General features: G+C 36.7%; 2 protein-coding genes and 1 long non-coding RNA gene across 3 annotated transcripts; 1 reads left to right on the top strand and 2 right to left on the bottom strand.

The window, feature by feature from the left end:
- Positions 1–420: 420 nt before the first annotated feature.
- LOC132062522 (uncharacterized) lies at positions 421–3,784 on the bottom strand. The gene is made up of 2 exons (XR_009416200.1): positions 3,688–3,784; positions 421–763 (listed from the first exon to the last, which is right to left on the bottom strand). It is a non-coding gene; the product is annotated as an uncharacterized LOC132062522 (long non-coding RNA).
- A 1,962-nt stretch (positions 3,785–5,746) lies between these two features.
- On the top strand, positions 5,747–11,598 carry LOC132063355 (uncharacterized). Its single transcript, XM_059455859.1, has 3 exons — positions 5,747–6,045; positions 7,217–7,314; positions 10,870–11,598. Exons 1-3 carry the CDS (start codon positions 5,878–5,880, stop codon positions 11,432–11,434), a joined length of 831 nt encoding a protein of 276 aa, XP_059311842.1. The 5' UTR covers positions 5,747–5,877; the 3' UTR covers positions 11,435–11,598.
- A 2,142-nt stretch (positions 11,599–13,740) lies between these two features.
- Positions 13,741–18,973, bottom strand: LOC132063353 (uncharacterized). The gene is made up of 6 exons (XM_059455858.1): positions 18,783–18,973; positions 18,619–18,694; positions 15,808–15,952; positions 15,395–15,709; positions 15,049–15,308; positions 13,741–14,300 (listed from the first exon to the last, which is right to left on the bottom strand). The coding sequence occupies exons 1-6, from the start codon at positions 18,847–18,849 to the stop codon at positions 14,030–14,032; spliced, it is 1,134 nt and encodes a 377-aa protein (XP_059311841.1). The 5' UTR covers positions 18,850–18,973; the 3' UTR covers positions 13,741–14,029.
- Positions 18,974–27,299: the final 8,326 nt, after the last annotated feature.

Genomic DNA, 27,299 nt, shown 5'->3' with positions numbered 1-27,299 from the left:
AATTGCATCGCATTTCTCCCACAGTTCTTCTAACTCTCCTTTGTATTTACTTTTTATATAAGTTCCATTAATGAATCCTAATTTTCCTTTTCCTCGCAAAGCTAAAGACATAGATCTACTCCACAATGTATAATTTGTTGGTCCAGTGAGTTTTGTAGGAATTAACACTAAACTTGGTACATCTGATGCTTACAAATAGAGTGGATGATCATGATCTACTGCCATTGTTACATTCGTTGCAGTTTCAGTTAAATCAACCATTTTGTTGTTGTTGTTGCTCGATTTTTCCTCTCTAATGGAGTGTTTGTGATCGTGGTTTTTAGTCTAAGGACCTCCGCTCTGATACCATATCAAATTATGAGCTCAACAGCTTGAGCTGAAGCCCAACACTGCCATGGCAGTTTTAGTGTGATCGAGAGAAAGAGGGAAGAAGAAGATATTTTTTATTGATTGATCGAGCCATAATTACATAGCACACATGCACTTATATAATGCGCATATGTAACTGAATTCAGTTATAGCTAATGACAGATGTCATCTAATCATTAAAACTAATCACAAGCTAATTATCAACCTAAGAACTCACTTAACTAGCTCTGCCTGTATACACTGATATACAGTGTGATATACTTGTATACACCCATATTACATCATATTTCAATACTTTTCCTTTTTAATGAAAAGTATTTGGGAAAATAACACTGTATGACAAGTTGAAGAAAATATTTACCCGGATTAGCCCATGTTTATTTTTTTACCCGCTCTAGCCGCTGTTTTTACATATAGCTAGGGCTGGGCATAAAATACCGAATTACCGAACCGAACCGGCTATTTCGGTATTTCGGTATTCGGCATTCGATAATTCGGTTCGGTATTCGGTACTGAAATATAAAATTTAGAATTTCGGTTTCGGTATTCGGTATTTACAATTATACCGTTCGGTAATTCGGTAAATCGAATAAGAATTAAATTACAATGCAATACGGGAGTAAGGGGCTAAAGGCAAGGCCCGTTGTAAAACATTTCAAGTCCGGAAATCCAATAACCCGATAGCCCAAATCCGGAAATCCAATAGCCGGATGGCCCCGGATCCGTAAAAATCCCTAAGACCCTAAGTCCAACACGGTAACACTTCACCCCGATCCTTCGTCGTCATCGATCGGTTCTATTCATCCTAAGTAGCAAAAGCATCGCATGCCATCGTAAATCGATGATCACCGCCTTCATCCCTAACCCCTTAACCGACATCGTTTGGAGGTAATTTTCTTCCTTGTCTTTAATGCTTTTATTTAGTTTTGTGTATTTTCGATTTAGCGGAGATTAGTTTTAATTTCGTTTAAACTAGATAAGTAGTTTTTGCTATGTAATTTAGCATTTGATGCCTTTTCAATCTGTTTTGATTTCGATGTGATCTTTAGTATTTTTTCTTTTGTTTTAGTTTCCGTTCCTGTCCTCCATGTTTAATATCTGGTAGTTTTATTTTCTGCTTCGTTAGAACCTCTTCACAAGTAGTTGAAGTTAAATGTTTAAATTCCAGCATGATTTGTTAAAGTTTATCAGCATGAATTAATTCAGCTTCGTAGTTGTTCTTTGTACTATTGGCTTTAAGTAAGCATGCCCATTGTTTATGGCTTCTCTCAATGTGTCCTTGTACATTTTATATTGAGTTTAGTTTAAGTCTTTGTCTTTGTTAAGATTGTGTTCCGCATGTCGGATATGTTATTTTCCTTTATGACTTCACTTTCTACAAAAATAGGTGTTTAGGATCAAAATGACGTTTGTTCTCAAGTGTTGTATACATCCAGCATTTTAATCATCTTCCCCGTTCTGTTTTCCATTTGTTTAAATTTAGTATGAGTTAGTAGTTTAATTCTATTTCGTGTAAGTTAATCTCAGTTTCAATCTTGCTCAAATTAATGGGTTAGTTTCTTTTAGTTCTTCATCCATTTTAACAAAGAGTCATGTTTGACATCTGTTGCTATTGATATTTGCTATATATAAGTTCAAATGGTTGCCAAGTATTTAAATGTCTTGCCTATGAGTTTAACTTAATACGAGTATGAGAAGAAGTTTATTATTTATGGGTAATGAGATATGTTAAACTTTTGTGCTAAGCTTTCTCTGTCCTTTTTCTCAAATTGTTTTCCCCTCTAGTTTTATATTTAAGCATTAGCGGTTTGAAGTTTTATGTGGCAGTGATCCCTTTCTCCATTTTTTGCTTGAGTATATGCTTTTGAGTCGAGGTGTCGAAAGTGGCTTAGAGATTTAATTTTCCTTGTCTAAGTTGGTCTATTTTCCCAGAAGGGCTAGCATACTATTTAGTTATTAATGTTAGCTGTAGAGTTGGCACCATTATGCTGCAAGTCCAACCCACGACCTATGCTTTTCATTTCCAATGTATTTCATATCTCAGGTGTATTTACTCTTCCACATCAAGGCTTTTTTTTATAGCGAGAATCCCGCGCGGGCCGGTGGCTAGAACAAAGCCCTTGGGGCTCATTCACATCAAGCCTTTTCAGCATTCATTTTCTTTTCAAAAAGGCTTAACTATACAAAATCGACATACAGCTTTTGATGTTTTGCGATTATGCTAGTTTAGAAATTAAAGTCCTTGCAGCTCAGCTGCATAATCATGGAAAAACAGTTGCCACTCAGTGGCTGCATAGTGTTCATTTTCTTGCTAGAATGCTAGTTATCTGTGAGTACATGTTCTAGTGCTGATCATGTAGGCAGAACGCGTATTAGTGAAAAAGCTCATTATCTTCTCGAGTCTTTAAGAAGCTTAGCAACATTAATATACGTGTCTTTGCTAGTTCATTCATGTGTTATGTTATGTTCAAGTAGTGAATCTTGTTAGGCATTTGATTTACATTTAATTAGGCTTGAGCCTTGCGGATTCTTGCGTTCAAGAGCTATAAAGCGATTTGTATTTTGGGTCGTCGGAAGAGTAAGCCAAGAAACCATCGGAACCAAGATTGATAATAGCTTGAACTGAATGTCTTGATGAGAAACGTTGTGCAAGAAACCATCTTTCATAGCTGGCTTGTTGTCTCATTGTTTGGGCTTTGAAGTGCTTCGGGGATTTAGCCTTGATTTCTCAAAATCGCTAGCATTTTTCGGATGATTTGATTGAGTGATTGGTTTGTTTTGAGATGAGAAAAGTTGGTTACGAAAATATTGGTGATGATCAATGATTCAATGGGGGTTGAAATAGTTTGCACTTTCGGTGGACAAGATCTTTTCTTTTCTTGGATTGCCACAAATGCCCTTTCTTGTTGTTAGAAGGCTTGTATTATGACTTATGAGATCTTGGACTAAGAATTTATAAGTAGCTACTTTTTGGGGTTGTCGTTTGTTATTGAAATAACTTAAGGATTTTTAAAGATCTAACTAGAATGTCTTGATTACGGAACTTTTGTCCGGTTTGGTATACAATTTACCAATTTATTTTAAGAATATGTTCTTGTTGTTACTAATTACATTGACCCTTGCATAGTATACTTGCGTTTCTAATACGATGGACTTTGACTTGATATGGTATTCAGAATACATCGTACCGAACCGAAGTTTGATTTACCGATTACCGAATTCCGAACCGAAGTTTGAAAGTTCGGTATTTGGTATATGCTTTGAATTACCGATTACCGAATTACCGAACCCGAACTTTGAAAATACCGAACCGAATACCGAACGCCCAGCCCTACATGTAGCGCCGTTGCCGTCGCCGGGTTAGGGAAGGTGTTGTCGTTGTCCGCGTGTAGGGACCTGTTGCCGTTGCCGTCACCAGCGATGCAGATCTAGGGTTTCACCCATCATAAAGTTTGTTGCCGTCGCCGTCACGACCACGGCAACCTTGATAACAGAATCTAAGCGTTTCGTTAAATTTTTCTTATTCTTTGTCATGGGTGGGCTGCGCCAAAGGACCAGATCTTAGGTTGGGTTTCGGTAAGTGTTTTAAATACCTCTTATACACTAATATACACTTTTATACGGTGTAGAAGTATGTATAAACACCCTTTATACATTATGTATAAACCTCCTCATGTATAAATAACTCTTGTATAAGTTTGTATAATATTATATATTAGTCTTATACATTATTATACACTTTTATACAAGGTGTAAATATTGTCTACAATAGGTGTATAAAGTTGTATTTTTATTATTGTATAAAGGTGAATATTCATGTTGGGCCATGAAATGTTGGGCTGTAGGTTTGTAATTTAAAATATGGGCTATGAATATGTAATTTTGACCCATAAATTGTTTATAAGTGAAGTATTCCCAAAGTATTTTGTATATTTAATTGTCAAAAAGTAACTTATTTTTTGAAAATCATTTTCATACCAGACAAACCCTTAATATGTGAAACTAGATCATATCTTATCATTCTTGCAATTTGGGGGAAGAAACTCCATCTTCCCAATATATTCTATGTATATTAGTGTATACCCCTTTTATATATTTGTGTATATCTTCCATGTATATTCGTGTATCTCTAGTACAACATATATATATATGTGTGTGTGTGTGTAATATACACGTATTATATATAAAGAATTATGACGTTTTCCAGGTTGATTTCGAATACGTTTTGGGTGATCCTCAAGCAGCGAAATGGAGGAGAGGGGCTGCAGCTTCTGCAGTTGGCCACGGTCACCTTGTTGGCTCAATTGCATTCTTCAATTCTGGGTTTAGAAAGAGTTGAAACAAATGCCAATTTTTTTGAGCTACTATTACCACACCTAATCATCGACTAATTTGGCATCAATAGTTGCTATGGATGATAAATATACATGTCAGTTTTTTGAGGGAAATTACTTTACAAGCTGAAAACTTTGTATAACGCCATATAAGGGGTGCAACCATCTCTTTAAAAACTTTGCTTTCGTAGTCATTTAAGGATTTTAATCAATTAAATAATCATTGTTGCAAGCTTGAAAAATGGTTCTTGAATTTCGAATATGAAATTTGAGTTTAATTAAGTGGGTGTTATTGAAATAGTTTGAATACACTGGAAGAGTTGAAGATTGGTGATATAAGCTACAAAAACCTACTTTTAATTGCGAATATATATTTTTGAAACTTCAAATATGTACGCTGAAGCTAGCCCGTTTGATCATGAGAATTTTTCACTTTTTTTATGGATTTTTTTTCCACTTTATTTGAAAATCAGTATTTGACCATGAAAATTTCAACTACAACTTGAAATTGTATTTGGAATTTGAAAGATACCAAAAATCTTGTTTTCACTTTTTTCACTTTCATTACATTCAAACAACTGAATATTCTTTGCAAAAACGATAACCAAACACAACTCCAACTTCAAAATTCCAAATAAAGTGAATAATTTTTTGTTTTCATGGCCAAACGCCTACTAAATGTAAACTTTGCGGAGCGAAATCTAAACTTATGTCAGTTTTCAGATTATGTTAAGTGTTGAAAATTTTACCTTGTCTGATATAACTTGTGGTCTGTTATGATACACAAGCTGAAGCTAAATGTAAATTTTTGCCGAGCAAAATCTAAACTTATACCTGGCCAAAACTTTTGAAGGACAAAAAATAAAGATCACAAATTTCAGGGACAAATACTATAAGACCACCCCGAAATAGGCGAATGGCCCCTAAAGTTAAAGGCCCTAGCCCGTAAATAAATGGGTTTACGTTCTGCCTCTGACAAGTGGACAATGACCTGGCATAATTTCAACCAATATGGGAAATTCTTTTCATTTTCATTTTCATATTCACCTTTTTGGATAATTAAAGCCGTTAACTTTTAGTTTTGCTTTAATCAGTTTTCTACTTTTCATCACTCCTGACATTTGAACTCAACAAGCAGGGGAAAAAAAAAAGGATCCGTTTTCACATTCGGATAATGGGCTCGGATACGGGTTCGTCGCCTTCATCTGCTCCGGCGATCGCAACAGCAGCTACGTCATCATCAGCCACGTCATCACCGAGTGGTAATAATAAGAGAAATAGAGACCCAGAAGATGAAGTTTATGTGGATAATCTCCACTCTCACAAACGTTATCTTAGTGAGGTGAAAATGCCCCCTTCTCTATATCTACTCTTTTTTTTTTTTTTTTTTAATGTGTATGTGGACGTGGAATTAGAAACTCGTCGATTTTGTTAATATATACTCCCTCCGGTTCATAATAAGTGTCCACCTAGCCTTTAGCACACTCTTTAATCTTTCCGCCTCAATTCATGTGATATATTTTGGTGCAACACGGAGTTTAAGAAATAAAATAGTAAGACTTTTGAAACTTGTGTTTACAACAAGTCACAGATATTTGTATGGTTGTAAATCATTTCATTAAAGGTTAGACTAAAGAGAAAAGTGTATCACATAAATTGAGACAAATGGAGTAGCTCCTAAGAAAAAAATAGGTATATTGACTAAACTACCTAGCTAAATACTACTACCTAATTAATATAGTGTCTTGATTACATAAAAACTCACTTTTCTAAATAGGGGTAAATTTGAAAGAAAATGATTAATTTCTTTTTCTTACGTGCTAAATAATTAATTTCTTTTTCTTACGTGCTTAATTTGAACCTGATAAAAAGGCTAAGTGGACAATTATTATGAACCGGAGGAAGTACTCTCTAAATCCCAATTTCCGTAACAGTCTTTTGCCACCATTTTATTTCTATGTACTCTCTCTGTTTCAGTTTGTTTGTCTGTTTTGACTTAGCACGGAGTTTAAGAAAGTATAGAAGAATTTTGAATCTTGTGGTCTTAAATTAAGTATATGTAGAATGTACTAAAATGACCTTTAATCTTGTGTTCTAAAACATGCCACATGGAAAGTTGAAATTAAAGAGTTACCAAAAAAGGAAAGAGAGGGAGTAGCTTTCGAGAGTTCAAATTTATTAGATTATTGAATTCTAAAAAATGTAGTGCTTTTCTTGGAATGAAATTGGTTTGAGCAGAGAGTTGGATAAAGAGGATGCAAATAGTTAATTACACCTAGTTTAGGATTGAGATGTGGCTGATTGATTGTTAAAAGGATGGCGCTTTTTTAACAAGGTAAAAAAAAAAAGTATACAAATGTTTGATAAATTTTTTGTTGTCATTCTTATGTTAATTGTAACTTTTGAAGTTGCACTTGTTGCTATCGATGGAAATGCGTGTGCTTTGCCTGTGATTTATGCCTTCATGTCTTAGCTGCTTTTGCTATTTCTGAATTAAATTGAGGAATTTGCAGATAATGGCGTCGAGTTTAAATGGATTGACAGTGGGAGACAATCTACCAGATAATATAGTGGATTCTCCATCAAGATCCGAAAACACGCTCTATATCAGGTGATGAATTTTGTACTATTTTGGAAGACAGAAAATTATACAGATTTTAACACATAGTCAGGGGCGGACCCATGTACTAATTTTTGCTGCTCCAGCACCCATTAACCGTGGCAGATACTCTATGTAGACATATAGAAAATATTGAAATTTTGGTATGAAGTAATAAATAGCACCCAGAAAGCAATAAAAGATCTTGGTGCTCTGGTTAAAAGGTTGTCTTGGTGCTCTGGTTAAAAGGTTGTAGGCTTTAGGCTAAGTCATGAAGGAGTCGAGTTTGAATCCTACTCAAAGCAATATATTTTTTGTTGATTTTAAGGTGCCCAGGACCATTGAATCCTGGGTCCGCCACATAGTTAAGGATGGGAGAAATTTCTGTTTCTCATTATATGGAGAGAGTTACTTTTGGTCCAACTTAATTCAACTTCAGTTATTGCTGGAAGTATAAAACTATGTTGCTCGGGCTCTAGAAAATGCTGTCGTACCCGTGTCGGATCCTCCAAAAAATGCACTACTTTTTGAAGGATCCAACATGCACCCATCGACGTTTTAGAGTTCGAGCAGCATAGGTCTGTAATGGCGCTATGACCTTAAGCTTATTCTGTAAGTGCAAATCCTTATCAAGTTAGATGTTCATGATAGTCCATTGACATGTGATTGTGTTTAAAGTGAAGAAGTCCTCCATAGGTACCTTGCATTTTGGATATTTTACTGTTTCTACATTAATGCATTTTTGTGCTTTAAGTTTTTTTCTCTTATTAAAAAAAAAAAAAAAAAAGAGAGAGAGAGAAAGAAAAGGAAGAATTTCCATTGCAGACAGGAGGTTGCTTTCCTGGTAAATGGCCTTTACCTCTAGGCTCTTTACTCTCTTTCTCGCTGTGATTATTCTAGGTTTATCTTACTCTAATTTTAATCGAAGGAAGGTTTGGTGCATGATGGGGATTCTAATTGAAACCTCTCTCCTTCCATCCTTGCCAGTGAGCTCGTTACTGTATCAACCTTGACTCAAGAAGATCTATAAGTCCACTGAAAACCAAGCATAACTTTTTCTTCTTACAAAGCTAAGTCTTGGGAAGCACTTTATTGTTCAGAAAGAGATCTATTGATACCTCTACCTAAATGTTGATGTTGGGACGTACTATTTGTGTGTAGTCTTTTACAACCAGAGGCAGATCCACAATTTAAATTTAATGGGTTCAACTTTTAAAATGCTCAGCATTGAATTCATTGTAACATTAAAATTTCGGGTTCAAATCTAATAGTTACTAAGATTTAAGTAGGTTTTTACATACATATCCATATTTTGTGTTGGAAATTATGGGTTCAGATGAACCCGTAGCCGAGAGGCTACATCCGCCCCTGTTTACGAGCTATCTTTGACAAAGGTTCCATAGGTTTTGAATAGTTTCATTTGAGTATTTTTCACTTAAATTGAACACTCAAACCCCTACCTTCAATATTAGCCACTCATAGAAGCTACTTTGTATCATTCACTACTGACGAACTACTCCTGTATGCAACCCAGAGATACGTTTTAATGTTAGAAGTTCTGTTTAGTTTCTGAAATAACAGAGTAATGCCAATTATTGCTTAGTTTGGTCACAACAGAAATAAGATATTGGTTAGAAAACCTAGTCATGAACTTTCTTTTTCTATGGACATCAATGAATTATGCTAAAACTTTTCTTTTTTGAGAGGACTGCAGTTAAATGGAGAGAGAGCAAGAATGAAAGCAGACAGAGAAGTTGCTTTTCTTCTTCTATTATGTACATCAATTGTTTTCAGGCAGTCTATGCTTTAGTTGATGCTGGTTACAAATCGAACTACTGGTGTATTTTGGTCAAGCACCCTCCTCCGAATTGAGAAAATGTAAATAGAAGCATTGTTTGCTGCAACAGTGTTCTATAACAAGTAAACTATTTTATGTCTATATGGGGACTTCAACATCCAATAACTTTCACGACTTGCATAATTTATGTAGTTGTCCTGCCCATTTCCAATTTTCAATTGAAACTTACCTGCCTTATTAAACAATATTATGAACAAGAAATCCGTCTGGGCCAACCCTTGGGACCAACGACAGCCTTTGAAACTCGGGGATAATGCACTTGCTCCTCTACCTTCCTCCACTTGAATACCAGGCTTAGTTTGCCTGGTGCGAGGCTTGAACCTGTGACCTAAGTCACAAGTCCCTCAATCTTTGCATCATCATCATCTTCTAAAGGTTCCCTTTTCTAGTATGTTACTCTGTAAGTGGGAAGCATTAAACAAACACGGTAAGAAGCATAGTAGTCACCTCAACTTTTTGCTATGTCAAACTTTTCTTAAACATATTTTCCTTGTGGAAAAAGGCCCATACGCATTACGCATTCACACATTTGATTTCTTGAATTTCATCGCCATAATATTAAGCTATAGGAGTTGGTCCTACGTAGGAGTGTGTTAAAAACACCCTTAAGATCCGTAAACTGATGAAACCCAATAGTATGGGACGGCAGTTTCTATGGGTCTACTTGCAAGTGGATATACTGTGGTGCGGGATTCTGCCTTGTCGGTTTCATGTCTGTGCATCTTTGACAGATAAATTAGTTTATGTATTGTCAAAGAACCCTCAAAACGTGTAGAAATGGACATTCAAAAGGTGACAGCTCTTTTTGGAATGATGAATGACAGAAAACTAGAGTTAGTATATGTCATCTGGCAGCTGTCTCATGTCCTTCTTAAGAGATTGACTAGTCTTCGCTGATTCTGTGGTGATCATAGTTAGATTCCTCTACTATGATTCTATGAAACCTTGTACTGCCTGTTAAAGCAATTCTGTTGCGAAAAGTGAAAAGCGTTGAGAACTTTACATGCACCAACAGTGGGAACATATAAAAAGATTTCTAGATGAAACAAGCAGTGACTCCTCTGTCGCGGCACTTGGAGTTTAGAGGAAAAAATGGTTGGCGAGGAAGTACAGACCATATCGTCATTTGACTTTGAAGTGAAATAGAGGGGTCACCGCTGTATGGTTTTGTTGTTCCAAAATCCTAAAAGCGGGTGACTTGCCTTATATATTGTTGCAAGAAAATTGATGCACCATGCAAATGTCAAGGATACTGTAGTCTACTGTTAAATAAACAGCACGAATCGTGCAAAAATCTGTTTCAAATTTTATGCTCTGTGAAGTCTTGGTCATTTTGGTCCAGTTTAGTGTCTGGGGAGAATTTCTTAATCCCTTCCAGAACCACATATGATGAGAAAGACATACACAAACTAATGTGTGGAATCTGTAGATAGAGCAATCTATCATCATGCATATGCTTTTGGATCTGTTTGCTTTTGTGAAGCATTTAAACATTTAATTTTGATTTCTCTCTCCGTGAATCACCCGTAGAGATAGACTCCCTGAGTTCTTCTTAGATTTGGATGTCCTAACTATTTCGACTTGACAATGTGCCTGTAAAAGCTTATATGAAATGTATTAACATATTAAGATTTAAGATCCTGTAGTTTGCCTGTCTCCTTGCTTCTTTGTAATCAAGTTTTGTTTGACTTGTTGTGTTTGTTTTTCAGGGACGAGATGTCCTTTCAATATTCCCCAATGTCAGAAGATTCAGATGACTCGAGATGCTATGAACCTTTGACAAATACTAGCTCCCCCCAACCTGAGAGCACACCTACTAGTCCAGTCTCACCCTACCGATATCACAGACCATTGAATGGGTTCTCATCAGGTCCTCCCTCCACATCATACCCGTCACATTCCTGCAACTTCCCTGCTGCCACATCCTCACAGCCTCGTCAACGAGGCTCTGATTCTGAGGGTCGATTTCCATCATCACCCAGTGACATATGCCACTCTGCTGACTTAAGGAGAGCTGCACTTCTGCGGTCCGTGCAAATGAGGACTCAACCTCCTGGACCATCATCATTTGAATTGCATTTTACTCCAGGGCAGGAGCCTAGTCATATGGAGACCGAGGACCGGCCTTGTTCTTACATGAAGTCTTTAGTTGTTGATGAGAGGGAATATAAGATTGAACAATGCTCCGCAATGAGTGAATCAGCACCTGAAAATGGGGATGATCCCTGTAGAATTTTGAATATGGGACCGAAAGGAGATGAACCTGTAGATTAAACACAATATGTGTCCCTGACCTTAATGAGAACTTCAAGTAAGGTGGTTGTGTACAACTAGAACTATCAGAGAATGGCTTGTACCCCTTATGCTCAAAGCTAACAACTTTCAGAAAACAGTCCTGTTCCATGACCCTCTGTTAACACAGTTCCCTTTCTTTACCATTCTTTTCTCGTCTTCTTTCACTATCCTGTCCCATGCCACTCCACTCTCAAAACTTATTTTTGGATTGGCAAAATATGTTAACAATAGCAGAAGTATAGAAAATGTCTCAGCAATCAACCAAATAAATATTCATTCCGTGGTAGAAACTGCATGCTAACTAGATCTCTCAATGTGGTATGAATTATGATGATAAGGCGTCTGAGAGTTTGATTTATTGTTCGTCATTAATCAAGTACGTGGAAGAACTAGAGAAACTTTATTTCCAATTTGATGTTACATAGATGTTTATTCTAGCTCAGGAGAAGGTTGAATGGATATTCGCCTAGCTTGGATAATAAATTGAATCGTAGAGTTTTAGCAGACGAAACAAGGTTCGGATTGCACGTGTGCAAAAATTAACCAACTACTGGAATTATGGATAGAGACCAAAGCGACCAGGCAAAGTCTTCAGTCGATGCTTTCTTCTTTTTTCTTTTTGGTTTTGTCTAGTTAGTCATATAAATCAAGGTATTTTAACCCCCCGTTTGGATGGTAGTTTCCCGTGGTTCATTAATGTATGGTTTTCTGTGAAATCATATTTGTTTTCATTGTTTTTAAAATTATGCGGTAACGTGTTGTAAACCCGTGATTCATTCCATGATTATATAATCATGAAAAGTCCCAATTTTTGAAATCATGGATTTGGTGATTTTTCCGTGGTTATGTATCTCATTTCTCCATTATACCCCACCCTCCACCATCCACCCACCCCCCACCCTACCACTCACCCCAACCCCACCCCAACCACCACCCACTACCCCCACCTCCGCCCAACCCCACCCCACAACAACCCCAACCCTCCCACCCCCCACCCTCACTCACCCCAACCCCACCCCAACCACCCCACTACCCCCACCTCCGCCCACCCCACCCCCAACAACTCACCCCCACCCTCATCCCACACCACCCACCCCTCCACCACCACCCACCACCCCCACTCCACCCCTACAACCACTCACCCCCACCCACTACCCTCACTCTCATCCCACAACCACTCACCTCACACCACCCACCCCTCCACCACCCCCACCCGCTACCTACTTATTTTTTAAAGTTCCTATTTTATTCTTTACCTGAGTTTTATTAATATATATAAATTAATTTCTAATTAAGAATTAAGGGTATTTTAGTAAACTTATAAGTTATTATACAAGATCACTGATACAAATTAAACCAAACAATACAAATGTTATTAAACCACAACAAACGATACAGTCTATCCAAACATTGTGTTCATTAATACAGTACAATACAATACAACACCATATTGTACCATACCATACTGTACATTAATGAACCGCGAGAAACAACCATCCAAATAGAGGGTAAAGGTATGTTAACCGAATTAGAGCAGTTCTGACTTCCAATTTCCTACTTGTCAAACAACGACTTTACACTGCTACCAAATTCATGAGATCAAGCCAACAAACCGTTACTCTTTGTCAAAGACTCAATCACAGTAGATTCAGGCAAATCGATTTCCTTTTCCTTTAATGCGATCCACTTTACAATTTCCTTCTGTCCTCAAATTTGTTCATTTCCTGTACTTCCCATAGGTCCTCATGTTTACGAAGTAGTCCCTTCAACCAGCTCGAAATTCAGGGTGTGCCAAAGGTGACCCCCGAGTATTTCATTTTTCTTTCTTTAGTTCCCATGCGTAACTTCTACAAATCAAATTTTCCTTTCCAATGCTGCATGCATTTGGGTAGTTTGAAACTATAAATCCAAGTTTGTTTAACGAAATTTGAAGTGAATTTGGGGAGGAGATAGCCAGACGCAATGAAGAGCAAGTACCGGAAAACAATCAATGGTAACAACCATCACAAACAAATCATCAACCAATAGTTTTTTTTAGAGGGTTCCACCAGTGATTGCTTTTTCAGTTAACAGAAATGAGTCAGTAAAAAAGTGCAGAGAACAACAAGGGCTCTTGACTTACGGTTGGTCAAAAGGACATCAATATGTTGTTTGCTTCCTCTCGCAAGAATACACAGCCATGCCCGTTATTAATGGGATAGTCAGGCGAAGCTTAGTTAAGCTTCCCTGTCCAGCAAATATGAAAATGAAATCGGAAAATTAAGAAATTAAAGTAGGGACATGCATAAGGGAAAATTCAACTAACATTTCATATAGGGATAATTTGCAAAAAGCCCCTTGAGTATTTCGATGCCGTCAGCACCAATATTGCATATATGATGGTGCTAAACTTAGGGCAGCCAATCCTTTACAAGATGGGACAGGCTGCAAAAGGTTCATTTCAGCAGCTAAAAGCAATGGCAAGGAGGAGGCCCATGAGGGTTTGTGGGAAGGGGAGACGAAGAGGCTTGAAGAGAGTGACTGTTGTTAGCAAGTGAACTTCTTGAATAGAGAAGATGTTTTGACAATCAAGAATCAAATGTCAGATTTATCAATGATAGAAGGCAGATCTTCAAGGTGCATTATCCCCTCATGCAGCATCTGAAGATCCTCCATCTGTACTTTCAGCACCGGAAATTCCTCCTCCTTTTTCCCAAGTTGCCTTTTGAGTTCTGTCAAGTAGCTGTTAATTTGTAAAGCCATCTTGCGCCGAGCATCCTCATTTTCAGACATGGAAGCAGATGATGAGTTGCTAGGTAGTAAAAAAGCTGATAGGCAATGACCTCCAACGATAGTACCATTCAACCTAAGAAAAGAAAAATACATAACCAAGTTTACACAAAGTATATTCTCATCCATTCTAGTAAAGGCAAGAGCAAATTGGAAACATCAACAATTTGAATTCAGAAGGCATAATTAAAATTCGTGACCAAATAATAGATGAAATATCACAGGTTATCAACTATCCACCAATAATGGAAAACAGTATGTCCTGCTAAGATATAAAATGAACTGACCAGATGTCAATATCAGTCTTCTCGTATTTTTTTCTCTGTCAATATCAGTCTCTCATAGTTCATTATATGCAAACAATATGGAACATGCAAAGAAAATGGAGTACGGATGCTATTAAATAGAATAGAAAAATAAAAAGAATAGCACTAGCATTTTAAAAATATTGAAAAGTTCAGTCCTCGACCCTCGGATCTGAAGAAATTAAAAAGACAAAGGAAACAACAAGGTGATGTGAGGATATTTGAATTTTATTTCATGTGTTTTATTGTGATTGAACGTGCCAAATAAATGCAAGACTCATTGAAAAACTACATGGAACAATATTGAATATGATTAATGGTGATGCTGTAATGAAGCGAAGTGGTTTCTAGATTGATTTCTCTCCTCCAACTACTTCCAAAAGGAAACCAGGAGAATAGTTTTATACTTTTGAGATTGCAAAATACTGGACAAGAACCCAACCCCCTAACCCACAAGAGTGAAAACAGATGAATGCAGTAACAATAAGAGCTTTTATTCCAGGTTGAACTACCACTTACTTTTTGAGGATCGATTCCGATTCTGTGTCATTCTCAACTGTAAATAAGGCATCTACACCATCCTTGCTTACCCATGCCAACCCTTCAGTCGTGCCAACTGATTTACAGATTGAGTGTATCTCACCGAAGGAAGCATCTTTCGGAATGTCCTCAATCCTGATAGTAACAACCATAGAAGTCCGCAGAGGTTGGATTGGAAGACGATAACTCCCAACAGTTAGCGCATCGGCTCTAATTGCTCTGTTGCAGGATTCTAAGCTCTTGCCAACAGTTAACAACAGTTAATAAACAAACTTTTCCTCATTGAGTGGGCTGAAGGCAGAACTTCAAGAAATCAATAGCATACCTCGAATTGGATGTCCCAACAGTTAAGCCCATCAGACAGATGCCTGATTGAAGCAGTGCAGACCTTTCCGAAGACTGAAACTGCTTCTACAAGCTGAGAAGGTGTGATGGTAGAAGGTACATTTCCAACTGAGATTGACCTCCGACCATTCATATTAGCAGCATCTGAAGCTGTATATGTCGATCCAGAAGCATCATCACCATTACCAGCCTCACTTTGACGAGGTTTAACAAGAGTTAAGATTCTACTATTTATGTGTTGCTTGCTTTCGCTACGAGACTTGTGAGATGATACTTTTCTACCATTATCAAGTTTCTGAGATCAAAATGTAATGGTAAAAGCTTCAAGCAAATCAGTTCCACATACCCAATGATAAGAAGTCCTATGCTATAAATAAAACCAGAAAAGCATACCCGAAAATGATCAGTCTTCTCCGTCACTAACTTCAGCTGCCCAATAGCTCTTTCTACTGGAGGACCCAGGTCTGAGAAGTCATTATCATCATCATGGACTTTAAATAGTAAACCCTCTGAGCTCTTAAACCTTTGGAACTGGAAGCTGGTTAACTTGAAGGTGTAAGAATAGCACAATAATCAATTAGATAGCATGATATTTGGTCTTGAATGGTCAGAATAATAATATCTATAAAATCCACAATCAGGAGAATCCACAGGTTGAGCTAGCGGGGAAGAGAGGGCACAAACAAAACACCAAGCTTTTTTTTTTTTTTCTCCTTTCTTTGCCTCCCAACTTTTATAACCCGAAGTGGCATTTCTCATGTACCTGCCCATCTTACTAGATTATATTATCCCACCTAAAACCTCCAGATAGTTTTCAATGTTCATATAAAGTATAATTACTTAAAGCCAGTGTTGTCAGAGGCACTCTTAAAGCACGCTTAAGCCCCGAAGCGAGGCGCATAATACATTGAGCGCTTCCCCTTGCTTTATGAGCGCTTCAGTATCGTCATCAAGGCTCTAAGGCATACTATTCCTTGCCAATGAGAATAATTCTGAAGATGCATCACTAAAGGGCAGCCCGGTGCACTAAGCTCCCGCTATGCTCTGGGGTCCGGGGAAGGGCCGGACCACAAGGGTCTATTGTACGCAACCTTACCCTACATTTTTGCAAGAAGTTGTTTCCATGGCGCGAACCCGTGACCTCCTGGTCACATGGCAGCAGCTTTACTAGTTACGCCAAGGCTCCCTTTCAGATGCATCACTAAACAATTGCTACTGCACTTTATCGTAATATTTTTTCAATTACTTTGTTCATATATATGTTCTGATTATTATTCTTGGACTACACATACATATTCATGGAGCATATTTTTTCTTCATTTGAGCCATTTCTCATTAAAGCCCACACTTTATTTGCGCTTGAAGCGCAAGGACCTTTAGAAGATTTTTGCGCTTGGATAACACTACTTAAAGCTGATGAGACTTCTTGCCTTTTGAACTTTGCGAAATGGTCTATGTTTTTCCTCTGTTAATAGCTTGGGTCAAAACTACTCTGTCATTACAAAAACGGGCTAAATTTGCCCTTGTTGACTTACAATGAAAGGTTTCTAACACGTGGGCGTTCTTACAAAGGAAAAGGATCAAATTAGCCCTTTGAATTATGTGAAATGGTTCATATTTGCCGTTGAACTTTGAAGAACATGGTCACTATTCTGGCGGCAACAATGCCTTCTTCAACACTCATAACTTCTAGAAACTAGGTCTTTATTTCCCAAGATCATATTAACCGCCTCAAGCCTCAAATCAACCCAAATAGAACTCAAGCAATGATCAATTGCACCACCAAGTAGAATTCTCACCTCTCTGCTGAAACTCCATCACCAATAGCGGCGCCACAACTCCATAACGACTCCCCAATGCTAAAACAAACCCATATACATGGTATTCAACTCCTAAATCATTACTTGCAGTATTATGATGGTCAAGTTGGAGTTATAGTGGTTGAGGGCTGGTGATCTTCTAGTAAAGGTAAAATGGTGACGGGGAAAAGTAGTAAAGATAAAGGTAAGATAGAGATCCCTGGACCATTTTGCAAAGTTAAGCCGTAAATTTGGACCATCTCGCACGTTTTAAAGGCAAATTTGACCTTTTTGCTTTGTAGAAACCCCCACGTATTGGAAAGCCTTTGCCATTACACCATAGGGGAAATTTAGTCGATTTTTGTAACGACATAGGTAAAAAATCTAACGCAACTATAACAATACCATGTTTGAGTTATACATAGATAAAACAATCAAAATGCCAAAACTACCCTCGCGGGTCTCCTCAAACCGTTTTCAAAATCCTTATACAGTTTAAACAAACCACAAGTTTATGTTATACATTGTGTAACGAATTTTTAATTCAATGATCCAAATGCCCAATAAAAAGTAATCTCTGTATTACTAATCCTTGCATTATTAATCATTGTATCACAACGCCAGGATACCTTGTTTTTACACCAAACGACCCCTAAGTGACTTGGGATTGAACTCATTGTGGATAGGCCAATGATTTCGAAGTAGAACAAGCACACAAATCAAACCAACTCTTGCTATTTATATGATGAACAATAAAAAGTTAACGAATAGATGAACTGCAATCCATAATGAAAAAGTCAAGACAAATTACAAATAGAAAAAAATTTAGTAAAAAATGATTTAAATTAGCAAAAATGACCAGAATAAAAATTGTAAAACGGCTATAGATACTGTATTGATCCTCCTACTATTGGCGCACCGAAGAACGATTTTGGTTTTTCGACAGAGTGTTGTCGTATTCTTAGTAGTATGTTTTAGGCTTTGTCGTAGTTTCCATTTCTCCGATGTGTATTAATATCTGTTGATGCACTCAGGGGCAGAGCCAGCAAGGGGCTAGGGGTTCATCCGAACTCCCTTCGGTGAAAAATTACACTGTATGTACAAGGTTAAAATTATTTTTTATGTATATATAGTAGATGTTGAACCCCTAGGCTTCTTCATGTGTTTACTTCTATATATTTTTGAACCCCTTAATAAAAATCCTGGCTTCACCGCTAGCTGCACTTGTTTTATATATTTGCTATTTTGTCAGTCTCACCTATCAAAAACACAGCTTCTCTACCCCCACAAAAGTAGGGTGTCTGCTTACATCTTAACCTTCCCAGATCCCATTTGTGGAATTACGCTGAGTATGTCAACTGCCAATTAAAAGCTATTAAATCACTAACTTTAAAGCGTGTTTTACCTGCTACAGCTTCGACCTAAACCGTTGATTGTTTGAGATTCTGGTTTAATGGCTTTGTAGATTCCGGCACATTCACCTGTGGTTTGAAAAAATGAAGTCTTGAATGGAAGGAGTTATTTGGAAAAAAGTAAAATGTTAGGGTTTTACGGAGATTTTTTTTTTACCTGTCATTAGAGCATAAATTGAAGCAGCGAGTCTTGGCTTCATCATTTTCACAAGTGAGATGAACATTTGCAACAAGGGACACTCATTAACAACAAATATTAACCCACTAAATGTTTGACATACTAGAAAAAAATGTTGCCTAAAACTTTGCGTGGGATGCGTGCAGACCCTAAATAAGTACGTCTTTTTTATTTTTTATTTTCATACTCCTTTGCCTCAAATTATTTGTGGTTTTTTTCTTTTAAACGCCCTTTGAGAAAAATTAATTTACAAGGGGTGTTTGACCTACTTTATTCTTATATATATCTAAATTATAATTTTTTTTCATTAAATATTTATTTTATTTATGTGTAATCTACATTAATGATAAAATTTTACTAAGGATAAAATAGAGAAAAAATAATTAATTATGCCTTGAACTTTCAAAACGATAAATAATTTGAGACAATTATTTTTAGTAAGCACGACAAAATTTGAGACAAAAGGAGTATATAGCTAAGGAAATGGGGCCAAAAATACTCCTGAACTATTCGAAATGGGTCAGATTTACCGTCTTTTACGTTTTTGGCTCAAAAATACCTTCACCATTATGTTTTTTACTCAAAAATACACTCCAACTAGCAAAAACGTAATGGTGAGGGTATTTTTGAACCCAACTCTTAACAGAGGATAAATCTTGCCCATTTCAAATAGTTCCAGAATATTTTTGATCATTTTCCATATAGCTAATAATGGGGAGTAAGAAAGGATCCTGAAGGTAATGAACTTGTGCATAGCATTTAAACCTTTTATCCATTGAGTTATTCCATTAAAAAACAAAATGAAATTATAAGAGATTTCAACCTGTTATATCTAGAAAAGGATGCGGACATAGTGGTGAAAAATTGAATTGAAAAATATGTTATAAAATGCTTTTTTATTTTTTATTTTTTATGAAGTAAGAAGTTTCCATTAAAAAAGGCAACTGGAAGGTGCCATTTTACAAAGCAAAAGCTTGGGAGATTTTGGAGCAAAAATAAAAGCTAGTAAGCTTTTGGAGAGGAAACTAAGTTAGACTATGCAAGAACCATGGAGCTAACAAAGTCCAGGTAATTGTTAATGCTATTTGTTACGGTTCGCTTTTATGCGGGTTAAGACATAAAAGTTACTACGAGGTTATTGGTGCTCTATTTGAATTTTATATTTTTAGAGTCGCCACCTAATTTATTCAAAAGGAAAATCACGAAAAACCGGATTTAAAGAGTTTTTTCAAACCGAGAAAAAGTCTTTTGAATCAGAGTTCGAGGTAAGGGTTTTGGTGATCCCCTAGGGAAGGTTTTAAGCATCCTAGTATTAAGGATCCGTAGAATACGGTTGACCTACGAGCTTCACTGTAAGGTTTATTCATTTGTTTATGTGTTAAAGTTTTTCCGCAAAAATATAGCATTTATATCATCATCTCCAAAAAAAGTTGGCAAAAATTCCCCTTTATAAATAAGGGGGTTTGGTTTAAAAATCCACGTAAGTGTTCAACCCACTTCGTTTCCGAACTAGGACACACCCGGGATCGCTCCCGAGTAGAGTTGCTACTATTCTAGTCCTAACGAAATGTGTTTAGTAATTACGATTTTTATACTTATGAAAATATGGGATATATTCCCGTTTTGATATAAATATATATATATATATATATAAGTCCATTTTATTAAGCCCATTTTCAGTGAAGCCCAATATGTCCATACTATATTCCACATAACCAGATCCGTCCAACCTTGAACCAGGCCCAAGATCCATTTTTTTAATCCAGTCGAATTTGGCCCATCGCGTGTCACAACATATTCAGCCCAAGGGACTGGTTTTCAAAAGTCATTCCTCACGCAAAGCCTATTTTCAGTTTCAGTCCAAGTCCAGTTTTTAGCCCAAATTCCTCAAGTTCAATAGATCCAAAACATGCCTTATTTTCTCAAGGAAGAGCAGCCCAGACGTTTTTTTTTGTTTTCAAATGGTTTTGGTCCAAGTTAAGGCGGACTTCCAGGTCCAAAACGAATCATCCATCAAAAACACTTTTTCTTTGTATCAAAGGACTATTACTCAGTCGGAGAGACCATTTAAATTTCAAAGCTATCAACCAATTTTAGTTCATGAAAACTAATTCAAAAATGCTTTTACATTGCTGAAATAATCCATTTAACCCAGTTTCAAGACTGTTTTAACAAATCTTCACCGTTTTTATGTCCCAAAATGGTTCAAAGGCCAAGTAAGCAAAACATTTTTTTTTTTTCATAAAAGTCGAGATTTTGTTAGAAAAAAGATTTGCGCCCATTTAAAATAATGACCTACTTAGTTAAGTGTTAATCCTAGTCTATATTCATGAGGGTTTCACTAATAGTAGAGGTTTAATTTTACAAAACAACAAATAAATACATCAACATGATCAAGCAAGAGAGAGGGAGCAAAGAAATTTAGTTAATGGGCTACCCGCACCCACTAACACTATTCTCACCCATAGTTGGGCCTTCCCAGTTTTTACCCATGTTGGGCCTTCGCAAAAAACATAGCTTCCCTTGCAAACAACGAATTTCAACTCTGGCAGAAGTAGGCCCAATCCTTGTATTTGTAGAGAAATGACCCAGAAATGCAAAGAGGGGATTCCAAGATTAAACAAAAAAAAAAAGAAAAAAAAGAGATAAGGAATCAATATCATGTATACACACTTAGGCCAACATTTGAACAAACCATCAAATTCAAATAAAAAGAACTTCCAAAAAAAAAAAAAAAAAAACAATACAAAATTCAAGTAAAACATTCAATCTTTAGACCAAAACAGAGATGGAATATATCTATATACACCCATAGTATACATGATCACACACATCCATAGAGATTCTTGAATGGTCAATTATAGGAAAGCTCTTACCCCCATTTATTCCCGATGTCGCACAAGATCCAAGGGGTTTCTTTGAACCCCAGGCATGGCAAACACAGGGGAGGGCTTAAGCTTGATCCTTAATGACCACTCAAAGCTCTCTATTAATGTATTAGATGAGGGTATACTAGATGATACACAGATATACATGCCAACTGCCTTGGTTAACTTTTAGAAAAGAAAAAAAAAGGGACACTTAGAACTGATAATGCCAAACAGTGCATAGAGGTCAAATAATGCATATAGGATCAACATACAGACATATTAAAATCATGATATATCATTATTTCACAGCAAAAACTTAAACAGGGGACAAACATGACCCTTCAATGAGTTGCTACAAAACAGTGTAGGAAAGGGAATACAAGTTATGTTGCTTAAATGTAGACATGGTCTTAATCAAAGAGGAAGACAACACTCAAACAACTAGCAAGAGGTTTAAACAAAGATGAAACTACATCCCTTATACCAGAATCTACATTTTTTTAAAGACTAAGTCAAGTTCCAACTTAACACAGATCAACACCATTTGCAGAATTTAACTAGAGCCAAACCTTGCATTAATCAAGCTTAGTTGTAAATAAGACCTAACTGTACCATTTTTATGTTGCTCTCTTTTCATGTTAAAAATTTGAACAATAGCACACAATGACCAACTCACCATACTCAAAATAACTGACATCTAGGTAGCAGATTCAACACATAACAAACTGGTTTTAAGTTAGTTTCCCTATTGACTCCTGAGATAAGTTCTCATTAAGTCCCCTATGTCATTTGTAGTTCAAGATTAACACATAACAGGACAGACTATGGTTCAAAGTTAACATATAACAGGACACACTATGGTTTAAGGTTAACATATAACAGGACAGGTTACAGCCAAACTTAAGATTACTGAAACCAAACAACAAATAGATAATCAAACACTCTTTCTATACTCAAGTTAAATGCCTGACTTGTCTTTGATAAACATCCCATAAGAAAAGCAAGTTCAAGCCTCTCTAGTCAAACGCAGACTAGGCATGTTCATTCAAGAAGAGCAAGGAAGGGAAAAAGAAACATGTTAATATTGAATCTAAACAAACCAAGAGTGATACATATAACCTCTTTAATGTCATGCCTCAAAAACTAAGTCAACAACAACATGATATGTCCATTATAGATCAACCAAACCAACACAAGACTAGACTATCATGATTTGTATTTTTTTTTTTTTTAGATTGCTTATGAAACCAACAACATACCAGGACTGATACATAAAATACTAAAACACAATCATCCAGCAGACCAAAGTAAAAACCATATAAACAAGATAGAACATCCTAATCATTCATACATCCAATACAACAGTAAACTACTATAAAGAACAACTTAGCACATAATGTATAAAGAGCACCTAAAAAAAGGGAAATTACCTTTCTAAGGCACAACCTCGAAGAGATCGAACCTGGGGATCTACTTCAAACACCTCAAGCCAACAAGAACACTCAAGAGAAGATTTAACAGAAAAAAACTTTAAACTTATCAAGAATTTAAAAGGTTTCAAGCAGAAGCTCAAAAAATCACTGATATTCTCAATATTTTTGCAAACTCAAGAAACTTTTTTTTTTCCTTTTTCTCTCTTTCAAAAAATAAGACCCTATTTATAGAATTCCCCAGACCCTTAAGACCTCAAATCACCCGATGTGGGACAATCCTCCAAGTTGGGGATTTTCCTCACACTTTCGGGTTTGAAGGGTCAAGATTGGGTCAACTATGCATCAAGGGTCAATATTCGACCAACTAAACTCAGATCTGAAAAGTTCATCGCGAACCAATGAGATCTCAAAATTCAAAATCGCAAACAAACAAAAACCATTAAAGGATTGCAGTGTTAGACCATTGAACACATAATAAAAATATCAAAAATCAAGTAAATAAGCTTGTTAACAACCCGTTTGGTTGATTCGTGGTGGTAACGGGTGAAAACATTAAATGCTTTACCCGTTGAGGCCATACAAAGACTGTAAAAAGGCAAAAGGCCTCTGCAACTTTGCCAAAAATGGCTTTGATGACGATGAGAGAGAAGAAAACCATGGAGGCGGCTAGGGTTTGCAAAGGGAAAGGGGAAGAGACGAGCAAAGGCTCGTTTGGCATCTGATTTTGTGAATGGGGTTTAATCCCCTTTCACTTACTTGCACTTAGGTTGGGTCAAGCCTTTGTTGGGTTGGACTCGGCCCCCTCTGAAAAGGGCAGCCATATTATATATATATATATATATATATATATATATATATTATGTGTATATATATACACATTATATACACACATATATATATATATGTCATATATATATATATATATATGTGTGTGTGTGTGTGTGTATATATATATATATATACATACATATATTACACGTACATATATATACTAATACAGCAAAAGAAAAAGGAAAAGAATTAATGGGTAAAAAAATAAAAATAAATAAAAGGGACAATTTAAGGGATTGATTGGCTATTAAATTGAAATTAATCAATCAAAAACATGGCTAAAAAATAAAATAAAATAAAATTAAGGGATGGGACTTAATTGAGTTGAAGCATGAATTTGCTATTTTCAATTGCGGCCCTATTTTGGCTAGTTAATTGATTGTTTCAATTGTAGCCGTAATCAACATATTATAAGAGAATTTACAAACATAACCATAATTAGTTACCCAAACCAATTGTGATTAAAAAAATTATCAATATGACTTGATTATGCAGAAATTAAAACTTGAGGGGCAAAAGATAATTTATTTTAATTAATCCACCTCCTTGAAAATAGAGTGAAATGCCTAATAATTTGATAATTTGACAATTTAAACTATTAAGTAAATAATTGTTGTAAACTATTTTCTCTTGGTTAATTTAGCAAAACATCATAATTATAAAATACTTAGATTAATTTAAACTATTATAGAAATTACTTTATTAAGCAAAATTGGCTAAATAATTTTATAAAATTATTCTGGCTTATAAAAACACATATTTCACTCCGTTTGATATTCAAGGACTCCGGGTAATCAAAACAAATTATGGGAGGTCAAAATTTAGGTGCCAACACTATTAACAGGGGAGTGAAAGCTCCAACTGAACAAACCTACTAAACATCTAGCTCTTAGAGTATGAAGAGGAATTGAAATCCCATCAAAACCCCTGCGGTTTCGCTCATTCCAAGTAACCCAAAAAATGATGGCAGGAACTATGTTCTAGACCTTTTTGATGGCTTTGTCAACTCTCCAATAATTCCAACTAATATATGCTTCCTTTATGGACTGCGGCATGGTCCATACTAACCCAAAAATAGCAAAAAGAAGCTCCGCATCTCGGCGGTGGACAATGACAATGTAGCGAAAGGGTAGTTGGGCCCCAAGCTTTTGTAAAAAAAAACATCTATTAACTAGAGTTATTTTCCTTCTACCGAGGTTATCCGTGTAAGAATAGCTTCCCCGAGGGCATACCATGTGAAGCATGAGACTTTGAGAGGCATCTTGGTCTTCCAAACATGTTTCCATGGCCATTCCTCTAACAAACCATTCGAGAGCATAAAAGAGTATAGCTTTTCTTTTGACGGTGTATCTCCTTTGTTTAGAAACTCCCCATAAAATCCTGTCAGGTGTTTGATCATCCATAGTAAATTCCCCAAGTGATGCTAGGAAGAGCAATCACATCGTTTATCTCCAAGTCATTGAGATTCCTTCTAAGTGTAGGCCTCCAGCTATTATTCTCTCTCGTGTTCTCGCAATAGTAGCCTTCCGATTGATAGTAATTCGGTATAAACCAGGATAGCAATCCTTTAAAGCTTCATTTTCAATCCAATTCGTCCTCCCAAAAACTTCATGAAGCCCATTACCAACTTTGTAGGATATATTTTGGAAGAGAACCCGATGGAAGTGGCCGATGTGTTTCATGGCCCAACACCATGCGATACGTGCTCCTCTTTGACTCCAATGATTTAGGGCTCCATATTTGGCAATGATGATCTTTTTCAGTAACCCGCTTCAAGTTGTCCATACCTTCACAACCATTTCATCAATAGACTCCGGTTACATGTAAAGACGAGGTTCCCGATTCCTAGACTCCAAGAAATTTGGCCGAGTCACTATTGACCACTTCACTAGTGAGAACTTGTGGGTTTCACTGCTACCCTCCTAAAGAAATTTCCTTCTAATCCTATCAAACTGCTTTAGGATAGAGCTTGGCATAGGAAATAAAGACATGATGTAGATCGGGATGCCGTCTAGAACACCGTTAATCAAAGTCAATCGCTCTCCCATTGAAAGGTATTGGTATTCGCTGGTAGCAAGCCTTTTTTTCGCTCTTTCTAACACCCCATTCCGATTTCAATGGATTTGAATTTGGCTCCCAGGTAAACCTAGGTAGGTAGTCGGAGTGAGCCTATTTTTGCAAGAAAGAATATCTTCTAACTCTTTCAAGTTTTGAACCTCGTTAACGTGGATTGATGATGCTTTTTATCATGTTGATATACGGACCGACAATGCCCTCGAACAACAAAGAAGAGGTTGGCATTGATAACTTGAGATTTTTCCGCGCACCACAAAGATCAAAGTATCATCTCGCATAAAGCGTATGTGTGACATTGATTGAACTAGTTGGATTTCTCGCCCACATGAAAACCTGAATCCATCGTAACTCCTCGCCCTACCCAACACCGATAAGTGCCTTCCATAGCCAAAATGAAAAGGAAAGGAGAGAAGGGGTTTCTTGTCTTAGGCCTTTCTCTCGGGGAAAGAAGCCTACAGACTTCGTTAACTAGCACCGAGTATTTCGCCATTGAGATACAAAATTTTATCCATCTAAGCCACCGTTACCAAAGTTCATTTTTTTTAATGATGTCGATCGTGTATTTCAAGGCATAGCTTGATCAAAAGCTTTTTCAATATCTAATTTACATAATAGTCCTACTTCATCACTTTTGAGCCTCCTAGCCTAGAACCTCATTAGCAATTTAAGAAGCATTCGTTATCCTGTCCGTCCTCGAGGAATGCACTTGTACTTTAAAACCGCTTTCCCTATGACCTTCTTATTTCGGCCATAGTCTTTGCAACAATCTTGTACACACTACTAATTGGGCTAATGGGTTGCAGTCCCTTAGCTCTATTGCCTCTTTCTTTTTAGGGATGAGGGCTATGAGAGATGCATTACAAGATCTCTCCATGTGGCAATTGAGATGAAAATGATTGAGCGCCTCCATTAGATCTTCTTGATGAAGCTTCATGCCTTTTGAAAAAAAATTAATAGTGAAACCATCCGGGCCTTGTGCTTTGTCTAGGGCATATAAATTTAAAGCAGCCAAAACTTCTACTTTCTCAAAAGGTGCTTCCAAACTCTCACTTTCAATTACTGATAAAGAGGCAACACCTTTAAAATCTGGCAGCTGGTCTCCAATGTTCCTTTCTTTGTAAAGCTTCTAGTAGTATTCCGAATTTCTAGCTTGATCCGGACCTTGTCCTCCACGATGTTTGCCACACTAAGAGTCTATCAATGCGGATGTATCTTCTTTGAGAGTTGGCAATTTTCCGGAAAAACTTTGTGTTTTTGTCACCCTCCTTAAGCCATGTGCATACGGA

The sequence above is a fragment of the Lycium ferocissimum genome, chromosome 7, assembly GCF_029784015.1.
Source record: "Lycium ferocissimum isolate CSIRO_LF1 chromosome 7, AGI_CSIRO_Lferr_CH_V1, whole genome shotgun sequence".
NCBI lineage: Eukaryota > Viridiplantae > Streptophyta > Magnoliopsida > Solanales > Solanaceae > Lycium > Lycium ferocissimum.
The sequence above is the reverse complement of the archived record's forward strand: the minus strand, read 5'-3'. Positions and strand labels throughout refer to the sequence as shown.

Excerpts from the sequence above, each read along its gene's own strand:
- LOC132063355 (XM_059455859.1), top strand. The coding sequence starts at position 5,878 with ATGGGCTCGGATACGGGTTCGTCGCCTTCATCTGCTCCGGCGATCGCA. Across the intron at positions 6,046-7,216 it reads ACAAACGTTATCTTAGTGAG|ATAATGGCGTCGAGTTTAAA; the intron begins GTGAAAATGCCC and ends AGGAATTTGCAG. Across the intron at positions 7,315-10,869 it reads GAAAACACGCTCTATATCAG|GGACGAGATGTCCTTTCAAT; the intron begins GTGATGAATTTT and ends TTTGTTTTTCAG.
- LOC132063353 (XM_059455858.1), bottom strand. The coding sequence starts at position 18,849 with ATGTTCATCTCACTTGTGAAAATGATGAAGCCAAGACTCGCTGCTTCA. Across the intron at positions 15,710-15,807 it reads AGAAGACTGATCATTTTCGG|AAACTTGATAATGGTAGAAA; the intron begins GTATGCTTTTCT and ends TTTTGATCTCAG. Across the intron at positions 14,301-15,048 it reads TCGGAATCGATCCTCAAAAA|GTTGAATGGTACTATCGTTG; the intron begins GTAAGTGGTAGT and ends TTCTTTTCTTAG.